The sequence below is a fragment of the Eurosta solidaginis genome, chromosome 4 (genome assembly GCF_040869045.1).
Source record: "Eurosta solidaginis isolate ZX-2024a chromosome 4, ASM4086904v1, whole genome shotgun sequence".
NCBI lineage: Eukaryota > Metazoa > Arthropoda > Insecta > Diptera > Tephritidae > Eurosta > Eurosta solidaginis.
Window position 1 is genome coordinate 50,158,291 of NC_090322.1, and position 18,711 is coordinate 50,177,001.

An 18,711-nucleotide genomic window follows, 5' to 3' on the forward strand; every position below is an offset into this window, starting at 1 on the left:
AATAATGGAAAAATGGCCTTTATTAAAGTACTTCACAATAACACTTATACTTTGCAACTAGCTTGCTTAACAACCAAACTGATTGATAGCTCAAATGAAACTCACTCCTCGCCTTTACTGTCGCGCCTTTTATACTTTTTGATTTCCCATTGCATACTTCTAGGCTTTTCCATTCCAGAACTTACTAGTTAGTTTCAGCTACAAAATCGCCAGCCACAACTACGTTTATAAATTCTCATTTGAGTAATACTTGCACAAATTATTGCCCTCTCTTGTGACAACTCAGATAAGATATATGTATGTGTTTGTGCATTAACCAATTGGTACTCCGCTGCTCGTATACGTACATATGTGTAGACTAGTGATGGACGATATGGCTATTTTGAGCTATCAGTGAAAATAGATATGGCTATTTTTGAATCACGGCTATTTTTTATAGCTATAGCGATCGCTTTATTTTAACAAGCGATTCTATACAGAAGATATGATGGGCGATACAGCGATTTTGAGCTATCAGTGAATATAGATATGGCTATTTTTTACAGCTAAGGCGATCGCTTTCATTTATCTTTGATAAGAGAATATGCAATTATTTGTATACTTGGATATAAAAGTTGAATGTTTAAGTTTGTTTACCGGATTAGATTGAATGTTATACATTAATTTAATTTAGTATACAGAATATATGAACCAAAATTGGAATAAAAAGACGAAAATATGTACCTTTTATAGTAAACTGATGAAATGTGAAATTCTAATATGTTCAGTCTCGTATTATACTCAATGAGATGAAACTAGCTGGAATAGATGTCTATGCATCTTTGTTTTATAAATTTTGCTAATTGAAAATGCTTTGATTTTTAAATGTAAGATGAATCAACCCGAAATAAATCTGTATATGTAACACCATAAAAACATGATTTATTGACTATATTATACTACACCGATGTATTCAGAAATACTCCGTATGAATTTATTCTGAAAGTTGTATTTGGCTGCATAATATTTGTATAGTAAAGTGAAAAAATTTTTAATGAAAAATACAGAGGAACAATATAGCAAATTCTTCAAACTATTATAAAAATATTCTTTAGCAGAAAATTAGCCACCCACTTCAGTGCCCTAGAAATTAGCCGGAGAATTCAACCATATACAAACCATATGACAAAGCTTGAATTGCATTCTCCCAAAAAACTTAAATTTTGAGTTAATCTGTTTACAATAAGACGAGTGATATATGTTTCTATAATTCTTTTATTTTTACATCAAAAACACAAATTTTATAAAACTGTTAACGGCTGCAGCCTAGAAGTATTAACTTATGAATAACACAAGCATTAGTTTCATGTCCGAATCAGTTTGAGCAAGCGTAAGATATGCTATTGTTTCTTTCTTTAGGCCAACGTCCCATCTTATTTCTATATCCTCCTGTGTTTGCGATTCTTTTAAATTTTTATCGTATTCTGTTTCTAGGCGCACAAGTGGACCAAAAACTATCTCATATTGATAACCATCTTCATAACGCAATAGCACTTGTGATGGTTCAGTGTCTATACCTGGCTTCTCTAAATCCTGAAATGTTGCATCGATATTTTCCTTCCATAATTCCTCTAATTTGTTTATTTGTGCTGCTGATATTTGTCGTGCACGCCACTGCTCTTGCTCGGTGGGCACCTTAACCAACCATGGCAAAAACGAACGATCAGTTATAAGTGGCTTCCATTGTTCTTGATCCCAATTCATATACATTACGTACGCCACACGAGTAAAATTTTAGTACTGTTTCTCGAAGTGGACCTTCAGAATGTAGGGTGACTTCCCGATGTTTAGCCCTCACCGAAAGTTTAACAATTTGGGATCCAGATATGCTTCCACGCTCATTGCAAAACCATCTTTTGCAATTATTGCACATCACTTCGTCGTCGAAATTGTTGTTTCACAAGTTTGCTTTGTTCCGTTCGCCGTTTCCACAATTTCTCTGCACAAAAAGCAAACATTTTTCGCCCTTATTTACCACTATCTGTTGACGAGAAATTTTTTTCGTTGTGCAGTTCTTAAGATAACTATCCCCATTTTTCGATAATAGCTGGCAAACTTTTGTAAAAGTATATTTTTTCCAATTTTCGAGAAAATTATTCCTTTTTGTCGCCAATAAACTTTTTTTACTCTGTCGGAAAGCAAAGCACACAGATGAGTAGTGATTAACGATATCTCACTATCGATGATTGCATCCCCGCTATCAATATTAGTATTAGAATTTCATGCTGAAGGAAAATCGCCAAACGCTATAATCGCTATTGGCGATATTCTGCCAGAGGTGATTGCCATTCAAAAGAATCGAATGAAGGAAAATCGCCAATCACTGATATTTTTGGACTGCAATAGCTATAGCTATTAGTGATTTGTCAATCGCGGCGATGTAATCACCAATAGCGAAATATCGTTCCATCACTAGTGTAGACGCAATTATTGATTCGTTTATGTAGATCAGGGCTATTCAAAACTGAAACTGCACCTGTATTAGTGACAGCGCAATTGTGCGGGTGAATTGATTTTTCATTTAGTCACTTACATAGCGGAACGATACAAGGTGGCAGCATGGTGACATACCTACAAACATAAATAAAAATTTCATGTACTTTGTTTTTGTAAATTCGATGGACAATTGTCAAAATCGTACTGCACCGTATTTTGATGTATCAAATCAAATAAAAAAAGCTAAAAATCAGCTGTCCCATGCTGCCACCTTGTATCGTTGCGCCATGGTCGCTTACTAGCAAGCAACGAGCTAACAATAAGCATATGTATCGCGCATAATTTTTCATACATATTTTGATACCGATCAGCCGATACCCACCACCGATGTTGCTACGCCAAGTGCCAAGCGACGACTAACTCATTTAACGACGACAGAGCGAATCATATGCGTGTGAATTGAGAGGGCACAATTGTGCTATGAAATGAATAGCCATGATGTGGATACATAATGATTGATCTATGGATGTGCATGATATCACTGTTTAGCATCGGCTTAAAGATGGCAGCACCCCTTAGTTTTGCTAATATTCGTAACACTGCCCTCCACCTAAGTCTGATCGTCCCGATCAAACAAACCTCCCGATCTAAACGCCGCTAGCATAAATGTACCACTCTTCTACTCCGTGGTTTCCCAGTGGTTTGTATGCGGTAGATGGTATCACTGATCTTCTTCACAACTTTGTACGGGCCTTCCCAACTGCACCGAATCTTGGAGGGAACACATTTCCGCCGGTGAGGGTTGTATAACAGTACAAAATCTCCCTCCAAGAAACCTTCCGAATTTTTGTTCTCATTGTACCAGCGTTTCATCTTACTACTCATTATTCTTGATCGTTCCCTCGCACTCTGTTGTTTGGCCAATGAACTTCTTCGCAGAGCTTGCACTTGACGGATTGACTTTGCATCATCATTATCGTCTGGATGTTTCACAACAGTAGTGCGCGCTGGCTTGAAACCACCCTTGCATTCTTTCTGGAAAAATTCTTTCAGTCGTTTTAGTGCGTCCATTAGGGTTTGTAGATGCCGGTCTTTCTCTCGGAGGTACTTTTAATTTCGCTTTATTTGGCCCATTCGATCCATCAACCTTTTCTTTTGACTTCCGTGGTCTTTGTCGAGTCTTCTCCACCATTACTCGATTACTACTGAACCCTTTCTCCAACTTGAAGTTAAGTGGTATATCCTGGTTCTCATAACGCATCACCCTTCTCTGTATATCGATATTGATGTCATGGCAAACCAAGAAGACCACTCCCAATATGACTTCTTCAATGATCTTCGCCACAATGAATTTGTGTAGAACCGTGACCTTTCCAATCAAAACTTCACATATCACTTCTCCCTGAACTTGGTTATACTCGCCAGTGACCGTACGCAACCTTGCTCCAGGTAACGGTTTTACTCTGCTGTTGACCAAGTCAGATCGGATCAATGAATGAGATGCGCCCATATATACAGTCAGTACACGCTCCTTGCCATCCAGCTTGCTTCGACGGCAAAACTGCTCGATTTTCTTCCAATTTGCGACACAGATATCACAGGACATTTAATAGCTTGTGCAAGTTTTCGTTCTTTACATCTGACACGCTCTTGCTCATCTCCTCCAGCTTTGCGTTTACGGCCACCTACATTGTTGGAACTACTAGGATCAAGATCGCAATGACGGACAATGTGACCGGGCTTCCCGCATTTGATAACTTTTTCACTCCGCTTTTATGATCCTTTCAGCGCCTCCAATATTGCGTCTACCCACTCTGGCCTTTCTACTTCCACACGGCGTGCTTTGAAAACTGGCTTACACAGAAGCGACGCTGTTTCCTGAATCACTGCTTGTGACACCGTTTCTGCGAATGTTGGCTTTGGGTTTACGTATGTAGCTCGCTTTGTTTCAACGTCCCGTATGCCATTTATAAAGCTCTGAATCTTTACCCTTTCAGTGTATTCCACAGGTGCGTCCGCATTCGCTAAATGTGCCAGCCTTTCAACATCCGACGCAAACTCTAGCAATGTCTCACCAGGCCTCTGGAAGCGGTTCAGTAACTCCATTTGGTATATTTGTCTCCTATGCTCAGTTCCGTATCGTCTCTCTAGAGCACCCATCAATGGTTCATAACAGTTCCGTTCGCCCTCTGGAATGGTTTGTAAAATCTCAGCTGCAGGCCCTTTCAATGCCATGAGCAGTGCAGCAACTTTATCTTCAGTATTCCAGTTATTCAAAGCTGCGGTCTTCTCAAACTGAATTTTAAACACCTTGAAGGAACAGAACCGTCAAAGGATGGTGTTTTTACCTTTGTTTTGCTTGCTGAAACAGCTGGGCGATATAGTTGTAACTGCTCCATACGACCTTTTAAATCATCTACTTCTGCCTGAAATTGAGCCATTTTTGCATCCTGCGCTTCCAGTTGTGATGATACCTGTTCCAAAATTTCTGCCGACATTTCAGATATACGTGCTTCTTGCGCTTCCAATTGAGATGCCATATATGTCTTTTGGTCTTCCAGTTGAGATGACACTTGCGACGTCATTTCTGAAATACGTGCCTCCTGTGATTCCAGTTGGAATGCTATATATGTCTTCTGTTCTTCCAGTTGAGTTTCCATCTTGGATGTAATCTGTGTCGACATTTCTGACATACCCGTTTCTTTTGCTTCAATCTTCGATGTTATTTCTGATGACATTTGCGAGGACATTGATGTTACTTCCGATGTTTGTGCATATATTGCAGCCAAAATCATGTTCATGTCTGTGCTCTTAACTATCTGCGATGTTTCGTTTTTCCTTCAATTTTTGTTGTTGTCTCGTCCCCATCAGGATAAAAGACATACTCGTCCACATCAATTCCTTCTGCTTCCATTGCCTCTCGTAGCCGTGCCTGAAGTTCGAGTTTAACGCCGCTTGTATTCAATGCACGGCTCTACAACTCCTTCTTCAGTTGCTGGATCTTCAATTCACTGAACTTTGCCATGTCCTTGTTGTCCTCTGGAATTTATTCAACAATTCCTCTTCTGACACCAATTGTAACGATTTTACTGTAATTCCCCTTAGTTGCAATCTTATGCCAACGTTCGTATCGCTAAACTGTTGAATAAATAACTCCAATATTGAATAATGGAAAAATGGCCTTTATTAAAGTACTTCACAATAACACTTATACTTTGCAACTAGCTTGCTTAAGCGCCAAATACACGACACGAACATTTCCACGAACATTCCCGTTATGTCATGTTTCTGCGACCTTTTCTGTCGTGTATGGTGGTGTTTGCCAGTTCGCGCAAATGTTCGCCAAAAATCAAAATATTTTAATTTTTGGCGAACATTTGCGCGAACTGTTCGTGCGTGTAACAACCAAACTGATTGAAAGCTCAAATGAAACTCACTCCTCGCCTCTACTGTCTCGCCTTTTATACTTTTTGATTTCTCATTGCATACTTCTAGGCTTTTCCATTCCAGAACTTACTAGTTAGTTTCAGCTACAAAATCGCCAGCCACAACTACGTTTATAAATTCTCATTTGAGTAATACTTGCATAAATTATTGCCCTCTCTTGTGACAACTCAGATAAGATATATGCATGTTTTTGTGCATTGGTACTCCGCTGCTCGTATACGTACATATGTGTAGACCAGTGTTGCCAGGTGATGAAAAAAAAGAAGCTAGATTGGCAAAAAAAAAAGGTTAGAAAAGGCTAAATTTAGAAAAAAAAAAAGCTAAAAAAAGGCCAGACATTTTTTTGGTTAATTCATTAAATTTTTTTTATATTTTAGTTTACACATTTGTAAATAAAAACTTATAAACATAACTTAAACATAACTTCTTGTTTCAAAACATATCAGGAATTACTTTAAATGATTGCATATGTGTATATACATAAAAAAAAATATTACAAACTAATTATTTATATAAAATTTTCCCCGTCTGAAGAATCAGAAGAGCTTAAGTCTGCGTATAAAGTTTGGCTATTTACCATAGATATGAGATCATCGGTAATTTCAAAATCATTACAACATTTAGATAAGCGTTTTAACGAGCATCTAATATTAAGCAGCGCATTAAGCATTTTAATTTTTAGTTTGTTCCTTAATTTAGTTTTCAGAATTTTCATGCCACTAAAAATGCTTTCAACCTCCGCGTTACTGAGTGGTAATACTAAAAAACTAAATATGAATTCGACAAGTTCTAAAAAAGGAGGTTCGTTTAATGCATTTTTATGTTCCCGGACTTCCGACCAAAATTTCATGGTGGAGTGTACATTTTTCCATTGTATAGTTATAAGTTTTCGCCACTGCAGCTCTATTAATGCTATTTGACTTGAAGAATAACTATACTTCTCTTTTTCAAAGTAAGAAAATACATCTGGCTTTGAAACTTTCAACGAATTCGAATTTTCAGCAGAAAAAGAATTAAACCCTTGTAGAGAACTCATATTATTAGGTATTAGGTGGGCAGCGATTTAGTTTAGCACCCCCCGAGTTCGGGGTTTAACTTGGTATCAAATGAAAGAGGGAGTTCTCCCGATCACAAATATATATATCTTAAAGTGCGCAAACTTATAATTTAAAAGTTATTTGTTGTTAAAATTTGAAAATTTAAAATTTCTATACAACTTTTATATGTGTATACGTATATATACCCTGCAAAAATTGTTGGATTACGTGTTCCATTTTCTTCATGTTGGAGTACTCTAACAATACTCCTTTGCATTGCGTTTGCGGACCACCATCAGCCGATCATTGCTCGTTTTTTAACGACAGTGATCACGACATGATGACGATCGAACAGAGTTGCGAAAAGTAAAATATTGCATGCAAATAACTAATAATAAAATTTTACTTGGGCTACTCTGATAAAATGCAACAGCGCACTGGTTTTATGTATACATACTATAGTATGTATAGAGAAATATTAGTTTCTTTATTCACGCAAATGCTAAATAACATAAGAATATTCGTAGTATAAAATATAAAAGTTATATTGCCCCTCTTCATTTACTTTCATTTTAAATTAAATTCATTTAGATAATTCTTTCCGACACAATTCCTCTTCCTTTAGTACTTTGGCATATGATCCTCTGTGGGTGCTCCATGGAGTACAACAGTGAAAGTACTTTGGAAAGTACTCTCACGTATGTACTCTATGGCATACTCACAAACAAAGCGAGAGTGGGATCACCTACTCCTCTCCTAGGACATCGCAATGTTAATTGGAGCACATTTTTTGTATGAATACAGCTTAGATTTGGAGCAGTCCTATACTCCCAAAGGAGTATTCCTTACATTATTTATAGAGTACTCGCGTTTTTTGAAGGGTATTTTATCACATTACAAATCTGTGCTGCCACATCTAAAAAACGGAACAAGTGCAGAATCGAAAAATAACTTATAAAAATACCTTCGTCTGATGTATATACATATATTAAACCTTTGTAGTCTTTATTTACCAAAAATTTGAAAAAGCTCTTTTTTGCATTCGTGAACGAGCTGATATTACCTTATATGTCTTATGTTTATTGTTATGTCAGCCGATCCAACACCGGCTGCGCCATGCACAGTAATTCTACGTAGAACACCTTTCTGCAAAGGCGGCCTTCGGCCGCGCTTATAAAAAATAACCCTGGGCTACGCCATGCCAAGTCCGGGTGTGTGGTATAACCGTGGCGGTAGCGCAGAAGGTTGTACGTCGCAGAAGGACATCACCGTGGCGGTTGCCACGGTTATACCACGCATCCGGACTTGGCATGGCGTAGCCCAGGGTTATTTTATATAAGCGCGGCCGAAGGCCGCCTACGCGGAAGGGTGTTTCAACTTCTCAAAATGAGTAGTAAAAATATATATTTTCCTTTTTCTTTATTAACTGAAAGGTGGTAAGGTAATATTTATATTTGATTTTTTTTTTGTTTATGCGGCAGCACAGCTTTGTAATGTCATCAATAAAATATATATATATATATATGTGCATGTTGCTACAAAAGCGCGATTGATTTAATAAAAATATTTATAATAAGTAAAAACAATGCAAAAATGAAATGTGAAATATACAAAAATGCAATTTAAGGTTATCGTTGCCAATTTATATATGTAGATATGTATGTGTATTAAGGTTTTGAAAGATATGTAAATTGTAATTTAAAGTGCTATAGAAATTTGGTAAATTTGCAAACTTTACCAACAAATAACATTTAAATTATAAGTTTGCGCACTTTAAAATATATATATTTGTGATCGGGAGAGCTCCCTCTTTCATTTGATACCAAGTTTTACCCCGAAATCGGGGGGTGCTATTCTAAAATTTTCCCATTAGGTGTTCACAGGAACTATTGAAATTACTTTATTTTAGAAATTATTAAAAATACGTTCGGAGTAAAAAAGGCTAGAAAAAAGTCACGAAGCTAAACCCAAAATTTCGAGGCTAAAGGCAAAAAAGAAAGGCTAAATCTAGCCTCGAAAAGGCTAACCTGGCAACACTCATAGTGTACCTATACCAAGTGTGTTCACTAAGCGATAAACGTCAAAACTACAAACAGCCTCGCTCACCTGATGGAAATCTCAGGTCTAGAGTCGCATTTTTGGTCTCAACGTCAACATTTTTGACTACCAATCGTATCGACTTTTTCAATTTTTCAATCATTCGGCGCACTCGGTAATGGTATCCATTTTGAATTCGCTGTCATTCCGAATCCAGCGAGTGCCTGTCAGAATGCTTGACAGATAAGTCAACACACTTGTACTTGTACACTATGGCAACACTGGTGTAGACGCAATTATTGATTCGTTTATGTAGATACATAATGAGTGATCTATGGATGTGCATGATATCACTGTTTAGCATCGGCTTAAAGATGGCAGCACCCCTTAGTTTTGCTAATATTCGTAACAGTATATTAACTTTGTTCGCATAACGGCAATCCGTAACGGCATAAACTAATCGAGATAGATATAGACTTCTATATATCAAAATGATCTGGGGGAAAAAAGAAATTCATTTAGCCATGTCCGTCCGTCCGTCCGTAAACACGATAACTTGAGTAAATTTTGAGGTATCTTGATGAAATTTGGTATGGATGTTTCTGGGTGCTCATCTCAGATCGCTATTTAAAATGAATGAAATCGGACTGCAACCAAGCCCACTTTTTCGATATCGAAAATTTCGAAAAACAGAAAAAGTGCGATAATTCATTACCAAAGGCGGATAAAGCGATGAAACTTGGTAGGTGGGTTGACCTTATGACGCAGAATAGAAAGTTAGTAACATTTTGGACAATGGACGTGGCACCGCCCACTTTTAAAATAAGGTAATTTAAAAGTTTTGCAAGCTGTAATTTGGCAGTCGTTGAAGATATCATGATGAAATTTGGCAGAAACGTTACTCTTATTACTATTTATGTGCTAAATAAAAACTAGCAAAATCGGATGACGAACACGCCGACTTAAAAAAAAAAAATTTTAAGTCACATTTTAACCAAAATATTTCATATCTTTACAGTATATAAGTAAATTATGCCAACATTCAACTCCAGTAATGATATGGTGCAACAAAATACAAAAATAAAAGAAAATTTCAAAATGGGCGTGGCTCCGCCCTTTTTCATTTAATTCGTCTAGAATACTTTTAATGCCATAAGTCGAACAAAAATTTATCAATCCTTGTGAAATTTGCCAGGGGAATAGATTCTATGACGATAACTGTTTTCTGTGAAAATGGGCGAAATCGATTGACGCCACGCCCAGTTTTTATACACAGTCGACCGCCTGTCCTTCCGCTTGGGCGTTAATATGATAACTTTAGCATAAATCGATATATCTTTACTTAAACTTATTTCACGTAATAATGAACTCACTTTATCTTGGTATAAAAAATGGCCGAAATCGGACTATGACCACGCCCACTTTTTCGATATAGAAAATTACGAAAAATTAAAAAAAAAAAAATGCCATAATTCTATATCAAATATGAAAAAAGGGACGAAACATGGTAATTGGATTGGTTTATTGACGCAAAATATAACTTTAGAAAAACCTTTGTAAAATGGGTGTGACACCTACCATATTAAGTAGAAGAAAATGAAAAAGTTATGCAGTGCGAAATCAAAAGGCCTTGGAGTCTTGGCAGGAATACTGTTCGTGGTATTACATATATAAATAAATTAGCGGTACCCAACAGATGATGTTCTGGGTCACCCTGGTCCACATTTTGGTCGATATCTCGAAAACGCCTTCACATAAACAACTAAGGGCCACTCCCTTTTAAAACCCTCTTTAATACCTTTAATTTGATACCCATAACGTTCAAACACATTCACCCCTGGTCCACCTTTATGGCGATATCTCGAAAAGTCGTCCACCGATAGAACTAAAGCCCACTCCCTTTTAAAATACTCATTAACACCTTTCATTTGATACCCATATCGTACAAAGAGATTCTAGAGTCACCCTTGTCCACCTTTATGGCGATATCTCGAAAAGGAGCCCACCTATAGAACTAAGGATCACTCTCTTTTAAAATACTCATTACCACCTTTCATTTGATACCCATATCGTACAAGCTCATTCTAGAGTCACCCCTGTTGTTGTTGTTTTTGTAGCGATAAGGTTGCTCCCCGAAGGCTTTGGGGAGTGTTATCGATGTAATGGTCCTTTGCCGGATACAGATCCGGTACGCTCCGGTACCACAGCACCATTAAGGTGCTAGCCCGACCATCTCGGGAACGATTTATATGGCCACATTAAACCTTCAGGCCATTCCCTCCCTCCCCACCCCAAGTTCCATGAGGAGCTTGGGGTCGCCAGAGCCTCGTCTGTTAGTGAAACAGTATTCGCCGCGGATAGGTGAGAAGCTATATATTGCGCTGGTAACCTAAAGGGTTGCGCTACACAGCCCCTTGAATCTGGTATTTTAGTCGCCTCTTACGACAGGCATCCCTACCGCGTGAATATTCTGACCCCCTAACCCGCTGGGGTTAGAGTCACCCCTGGTCCACCTTTATGGCGATATCCCGATATGGCTCCACCTATAGAACTATGGCCCACCCCCCTTTTAAAATACTCTCCAATACCTTCCATTTGATACCCATGTCATACAAACACATTCCAGGGTTACCCTAGGTTCATTTTCCTAAATGGTGGTTTTCCCTTATTTTGTCTCAGCGGAGTATGTAATGTACGGTTACACCCGAACTTAGCCTTCCTTACCTTATTTCTTTCTAATTTTATCACCTTTTATATATCGCATATTAGGGATGTAACGGAACTTGGATATCGAAACATCGAAACTTTTGGCTGATTATGTTTTTGATTGTGATAGATTTCAATCGCGGTTATAACCAACGTTTGGACCAGGCAATTTTAATATGTAGTAGACTTTGCAGAGAAATAGTGGTAGATCTGAGAAAAAGTAGTAAAATTCATTTCATTTTAAATGCTTTCAATCAATGAAAAGTATCTACTTATTTCATAAAAATGTTAAGTTTTCTCCAATCGAACTAGCCTTAAAAGCCTAATGAGCTTCGTTGCTTCGCTTTTGCACTTTGTTGGCGCCATAATCTTAGAAAGATCTTAAATTTTTGCTTCACTTAACATGCGGCCATACATACAAGATGAGTTAAATATACGGTCTAGGTGCGGTCTTGCTACATACACGTTTATATAAAGTAAAAAGTTAAGAGCTCTTATGACAAAGTAGAAGCTCTTGGTAAATCCGGCTTTATTGCAACATGTATTTTCCACATCCAAAGATATACTTAAATCTCATTTCAAGGTGCATTATTAATCCGTACACTTGTCTTGTCGATTCAGTTTCGATACTTTAAGCATCGACTCTCTTCAATTCGATACTATCGGGTACCCGATATTTGTAGAGCGATACTTGATATGAATACCGTATCTATACTTTGCATTCGATACTGTGTCCTATGTAAAAGTGTACGAGTTAATCTGTTATTCCTTCTACATAGGACTTAGGCGGTTGTTGCTTATAACCACATGGTACTAAATGTTGTATAATTTTCTGCTCACTTGATATTATTTTAGAGATTTTAGGCGATGAAGTTTTAGGAGGGCAATTTCGACTCCGGTTCCTGTAAACTCTCTCCCGCACCATCCCTACTACCTATAACTTACATACATACATATATGTACGTATATTTTGCTAAATGTGCTAAGTATTAAGATGCTAAATAATTAAAGCAGTCAAAAACCGGTAAGCCGAAATACACCTAAGACCGGTTGTGCGGTTTTTACTAGAGCTGTATGCGATATTAAATACTTCATCCCGATTTTTCACAATTTTTAGTTGCCGAATCCGATCGTCTCGAACAGTGTTTGCATTTGCTACCCCAGGAGGTACAGTAGCAACGAAGAATATGCTCTCCTATTGCTCCGGCTCTGATCATGAGGCCAGAGAATAGAGCGGAGCCCTAGCATAAAAAAGTGGTGGCATTTCATATGCTTGTTTAAGAGCGGAGCAGAATAAAATGCTATTTGCAGTGGACCGATGACACAAAAAAAAAATGATATTTACTCTGTTGGGCATTGCTATGCAGGACATTGTCAAAAAACTTAGCATCTCAAAAATTTGTCCATAAATACCGATAATAGAAGGGAAACATTTTTATAGGTAATCTAGTTATTAAATTACCGAAAAGGATTTACGTATGTAAATGAAGATAATCTCGTTGTATGTAAACTTGGTCTAAGGGTCAGAGTAACGATACTAATATGATGTCTACACGGCCTATAATTAGGGCCAAAAAAATTCACTACCTACTTCGCACAGATATATTCAAACTCAGTCGCCATTCATTTAGGCAGCAGCGAGTCTTCAGTGAAATGTGCTCCCATATATTTCCTATGTGAGGTCACGTCCTTCTTCCCTATAAATAATTTTTTTTTCCTGGTATAGCGCCGTCTATACTGGTTGAATTTCAACCATTGAGCGAACTCTAGTATAAAGATCTGGACAGCCGACATTTTCTCAAAATTAAAACAAATATGAAATATCATTAGTTATACTAAAATTTTATTTCACCAACTATTATATTTAGTTATCCAAAATATCATTTATCAGTGATAGAACTTTTGCCTTAAACAATCGCATTTGCGCATTGTTCATTACCTCGAGATCTGGTAATATTATACTTAAAAGGAAATGAGTTTTAGGACAATAATATTCATCGTCGCGATTTTCGTCGAGCTCCGTTGAGGTGGCGGTTTTTAATTTGCATCGTTTATATTCGTTTGAATAGTTGCCTCTTTCAAAGTCAGCCGATGTTCGGTGTTTTCGCTTGGTTGACGTAAGTCTATGTTGAGTCGTTTGCACTGCGTTATCTTCGGAATGATATATAGCATAACTATTTGTTTCATTTGAATTGCGTGAGTTATCTGAAATGTTAAGATAGTCGGAAATGTCTTGATCTTCATCTAATTCATATTCTGTTTTGTGATTATTCTTAGCACACAATCGTTCACTTTCCTCTAAAAGTTGCTTAGCTCGTCTCTCAGGGTCCCAAGGGCTTTGCAAATATGGCACCAAAAATTGAAGATGTTCATGCAAATAATATGGTTTGATCAGCTCACCCATGTGCATTTTTTTCAGTGTTCCAACGAATACAGAACGAAGACGTTTAAATCTAAATTTTACCACATCCGCTGCAAAAAATAAAAAGAGAGTAAAGAAGAAAATTAATTAAGCAATTCACAGTGTTTCTTGTTGTCGTTGTAGCGATAAAGACACTCCCCGAAGGTTTTTGGAGGTGTTAACGAAGTTGACAGTCCTTTGCAGGTTATATATCCGGTACGTTCCGGTAACAAGCACCATTAAGGTTCTAGCCCGACCATCTTGGGAACGATTTAATATGAGATTGAACCTTCTAGGCTAGGGTTTGAAACACGAATGGGCAATTCATGGCACTCCAATTTAATTACCGCGAGCAAAAAACAAACCTTTCGTCCATTCTCGACAGCCGTTCTTCCTGTCAGCTATTATTTGACAGGCAGATATGGCAATGGAAGAATAGAAAGATGTTTCACTTATATGAATTCACAATGCTCTGGCCCTTCGCGACAGCCGTTCTCCCTGTCAGCTTTATTTGACAGGTAGGTATGGCAATGGAAGAATAGAAATATTCTTCACTTGTATGTATTCACAATGTTCATATGTTTTCGTTTGTTTAATTGCAACAATGAAAAAAGCTAAAATAGTACCGACGGGTTTTCTGCGAATAACTTTTAAAGGAGATAAAAAATATAGTTTCTGCTTTCGGATTCTGAATCTTGGCGAAAATACGCGTCCTTTGATACCGCTATCGACATGTGCGACCCGAATTTTAGGCGCAGCACTTAAGTTGCAATGTTACTAAATTTGGAAATTTAAACGCTTATATTTCATAAACTAAGAGCTTCCTAGAGCTGCGGATTCCATTTTGGTGATTTTTAGGACCCCCTCTTCCCCTACAAATCGACAAGTTTGAAAATCGTGGCACCTTATATAAAATCCAACCCCAGTAATTTTACGTAAAAATCCAATCGTTGGGTGGATCGTAACCGCTCAACGGTGCTATCGGAAACATGTACCATTGTGAATGATAACTAAGTGTGATATCTTATCTGTCAACTGCCTGACAGGATTTTCAATATGGCTACTTTTTAGCGTTTTGACAGGGTGTTCAATATGGCGGCGCATATCTTCAGCGGGTGATAGAAGGAGATGCAGAATGAGATAGCGATAGTCAATTACAAATCAGGTGATCCAATCATTTTGGAATTTTGACGTCTATGCAGAAGATATCACACTTAGTTATCATTCACAATGCATTGTACCTTTACAATGATCAGAAATTTATCACTCAACGTCTGATAAACAGTTGTTTTTGAAAGCACCCAATATCTAAATTTTGCTACCATTGTGTGATGACTAAGTGTGATATCTTCTGCATAAACGTCAAAATTCCAAAGTGATTGGATCACCTGATTTGTAAATGACTATCGCTGTCTCATTCTGTATCTCTTTCTATTACCCGCTGAAGATACGCGCCGCCATATTGAACAGCCTGTCAAAACGCTGAAAAGTAGCCATATTGAACAGCCTGTCAGGCAGTTGACAAATAAGATAACACACTTATGGTGTTTTCATTTCTATACGGAAATGTCGCCTTCACGCCAACCCTTCAAAAAGTTGTGTTCTGTTGTAAAATCAGCTTAGCCTCAATAGAGAGCATCATTATCTTTTCTGAACAACCTACCCCTAAAAATGTCCAAAAATGCAACATTACTTGCCCGCGCTGCCATTGACGTTGCGGAAAACAGCTCTGTCAATTAGCTGATGAATCATACGAAGCTGAAGCGAATGGTATGAATCACACCAGGCATGCTTAACGAACGAAACGATATCACTTCGTTTCGTTTATTAGCGTTGATTATCGTAACGAAATGATATCGTTTCGTTCGTTAAGCATGCCTGAATCACACGAAGCTGAAGCGAATGCTATATATGTACGTATGTGTCGCATCATGCTTCACTCAAAAGCAATTTGCGATCACAGTTGACAGCGAACAACCACACGAACTGTATTTTTCTGTAAAAATTGTTAAAATTTTTGTTCTTTTCAAGTCATGCAGGGTGGCTCTGAACATTTTAAGTGGTTAGAATTTCACAGGGCGAAGTGAGAATCTTAAAAATGTTTGCCGCTGAAAGTGGCGACATTTTCATGTAGAAAAGAAATCACCATTAGTCATCATTCACAACGTTTTGCTACGCTTTACTACCACAAAACTTGTGGAACAGTGCGTACGCATACATCGAATTCTTCTGTCATTCGATGCACTACTGGGCACACTCGTATCTATGTACATGAAAAAATTAAAACAACATATACATAAATACATATGTATGTAAGCACTTACGTGTACTCCGCATCTTCGCTGCAATTTCAATCCACGCTCTTTCTTTGTATTCTTTATTATAATATGGTTTAATTCGGTTATTATATAAACACGGATACCTCTCAACACAATGTACAAGACGTACATTAACATTTTTGTTGATATCCATTCTCAAAATTCACAAAAAACATTAACTTTTGCTAGCCCCGAAATTGAATCATCTAAACATTGCTGTAATACATACAACTTGTTGTCTGTCAAATAGCAAAAATCGTCGTTGCCTGTATGAGTCGGAAGAACAGTTGTATGGCGACGTGAGCGACTGTGGATGATGTGGATCGCAACTGCAAAACCGAAACTTATAAGAAATACAGGGCTGCCATCATTACTAAATTCAATTCCAACAAAATTTATTTGGATTCCGCGTAGAACACCTCTCTGCATAAGCATGTGTTGGCAATAAAACCATACAAAATACAACAATAATAATGCACGTAGAACCCTGTAACTGTTTCTTGCAAACACCTCTTGCCTGAATTAAAATTTTTAATTTCCGGCGTCGTACTATTGGTGCATTTAAGCTGACAATTTTTTATGACAGTAATACCCTCGGCCCTTCAATGTTGGTCGTCTTGTCGTGGAGAAGGGGCTTAATTATCATGTTGGAATCTCCTCTGCGGAAGGGTCGCAACACGAGACGAACTAAGAGGAAAGCCCCATATGTCCTACAGCGTCGATGGCGTGTTCAGAGAAACGCATCACTTGTCGCTGCAGGAGATGCGAGGATTGCCGCACCAACAACACCCAAGCCAAGGTGTTGAGGTACCCGTGCCAATGGCTATGTGGTCAGCGGGTGTATATTAAAAGGCTGATCGCGAACGGTCTCCTCCGATGCCCGGGCAAGGTCGCTTTTATAAGTGCCTTACCCCCGGTATGCTAGGGACTGACTAACCATTCCATGCAAACTCGTGGGAACTGTATGCCCAAAGTAAATAAAAATAATAAAAAGGAGGGGGAGAAAGGGAGCGTTCTGGGAACGCTCTCTGAAGACGATCTTCTGACGACGCCAACAAACTCCTGGGGGAGCTCAACCTGGCGGAGCTGGGTGAGGATGGGTCGTCAATCCTCGGAAGGCGAGCAGCCGAGTCTCAACCCAATGATCAGGGTGGCTCAAATTAACCTGCAGCACTCAAAAGTCGTCTCGGATAGCCTGCTGGTCCTCCTCAAGGAGGAGGACATTGATGTCTGCCTAGTGCAGGAACCATGGGTCTTGCGGTCACAGGTGATGGGCCTAAAGACCCGAAACTATAACCTTTTTTACACACATGGAGAAGGTAAACCGAGGGCTTGTATCCTCGTTAGGAATACTATTAATGCTTTCTTTTTTCCTAATTTCAGTACTTACGACGTTACTGTGGTCAAGGTAGAGTCAAGAAGCGGCCGAAGTATGACGGTCGCCTCGGCTTATATGGCCCGCTCCTCCAGAGGAGGTAGCGCAAATGGTAGCACAAACAGCCAAGGAGACGGTCGTGATGGATTGCGACGCCAACACAAGGCACGCGGTTTGGGGGAGCAGCGAGATAAACGAACGTGGTGAGTCTCTGTTAGAATTTAATTAGCTAACAACCTTTACGTATGTAACAAGGGCAGCTCTCCCACCTTTACTTTTCCGATTACGGCGAACTACCCGGGATGGGATGAAGTCCTTAATATAACACTAACATCTGACTCCCGGGAGCTTAGGTTAGAAACTGGGAGGTGTCGAAAAAACTTTCCCTGTCGGATCACCGGTTGATCCTTTTCAACATAGACTGGGAAAAAGAAATAAGTCAGCCGCACAGAAACCCTACACGAACGTCCTGGAGCCTATTTGACAAGACAGTCAGTGATAGGCTCCATAGAAGTAGGATGCCTATTCAATCTACAGACAGTCTTGACGACCGAGTCCGGTCTCTGGAGAAAAGTTTTCAGGTGGCCTTTAAAGTCGCCTGTCCAATTTCGAGGAGCAAAAATACCTTCCCACCGTGGTGCCACAAAAATCTCAGCGACCTGAGGTCAAAGCTGAGGAGGGTCAATCAACGACTGTCACTTCAGGAACGATTTCCAGGAGTACAGGACGGCTCTGAGGGAATATAAGAAAGCCATATGGATAGCAAAATCAAGCTCCTGTCGAGAACACTGCGAGTCGATTGAGTCCACGAAGGACTCAGCCAGGCTGGGAAAGATTCTTTCCAAGAGTCATTCAAACAAGACATTTGTCAAGCGCGCCGATGGAACATGGGCAGAATAGGCGGCTGAGACTCTA

At 38.7% G+C, this 18,711-nt stretch overlaps 1 protein-coding gene across 1 annotated transcript; it reads right to left on the reverse strand.

The window, feature by feature from the left end:
- Positions 1-13,523: 13,523 nt before the first annotated feature.
- On the reverse strand, positions 13,524-16,705 carry LOC137247886 (uncharacterized). Its single transcript, XM_067778818.1, has 2 exons — positions 16,428-16,705; positions 13,524-14,174 (listed from the first exon to the last, which is right to left on the reverse strand). Exons 1-2 carry the CDS (start codon positions 16,573-16,575, stop codon positions 13,567-13,569), a joined length of 756 nt encoding a protein of 251 aa, XP_067634919.1. The 5' UTR covers positions 16,576-16,705; the 3' UTR covers positions 13,524-13,566.
- Between the last annotated feature and the right edge of the window lie 2,006 nt (positions 16,706-18,711).

Bases quoted from the DNA above. Each gene is read 5' to 3' on its own strand.
- LOC137247886 (XM_067778818.1), bottom strand. From the start codon at position 16,575: ATGGATATCAACAAAAATGTTAATGTACGTCTTGTACATTGTGTTGAG. The intron at 14,175-16,427 runs GTAAGTGCTTAC...TATTTTTTGCAG, and splicing joins AGCGAAGATGCGGAGTACAC to CGGATGTGGTAAAATTTAGA.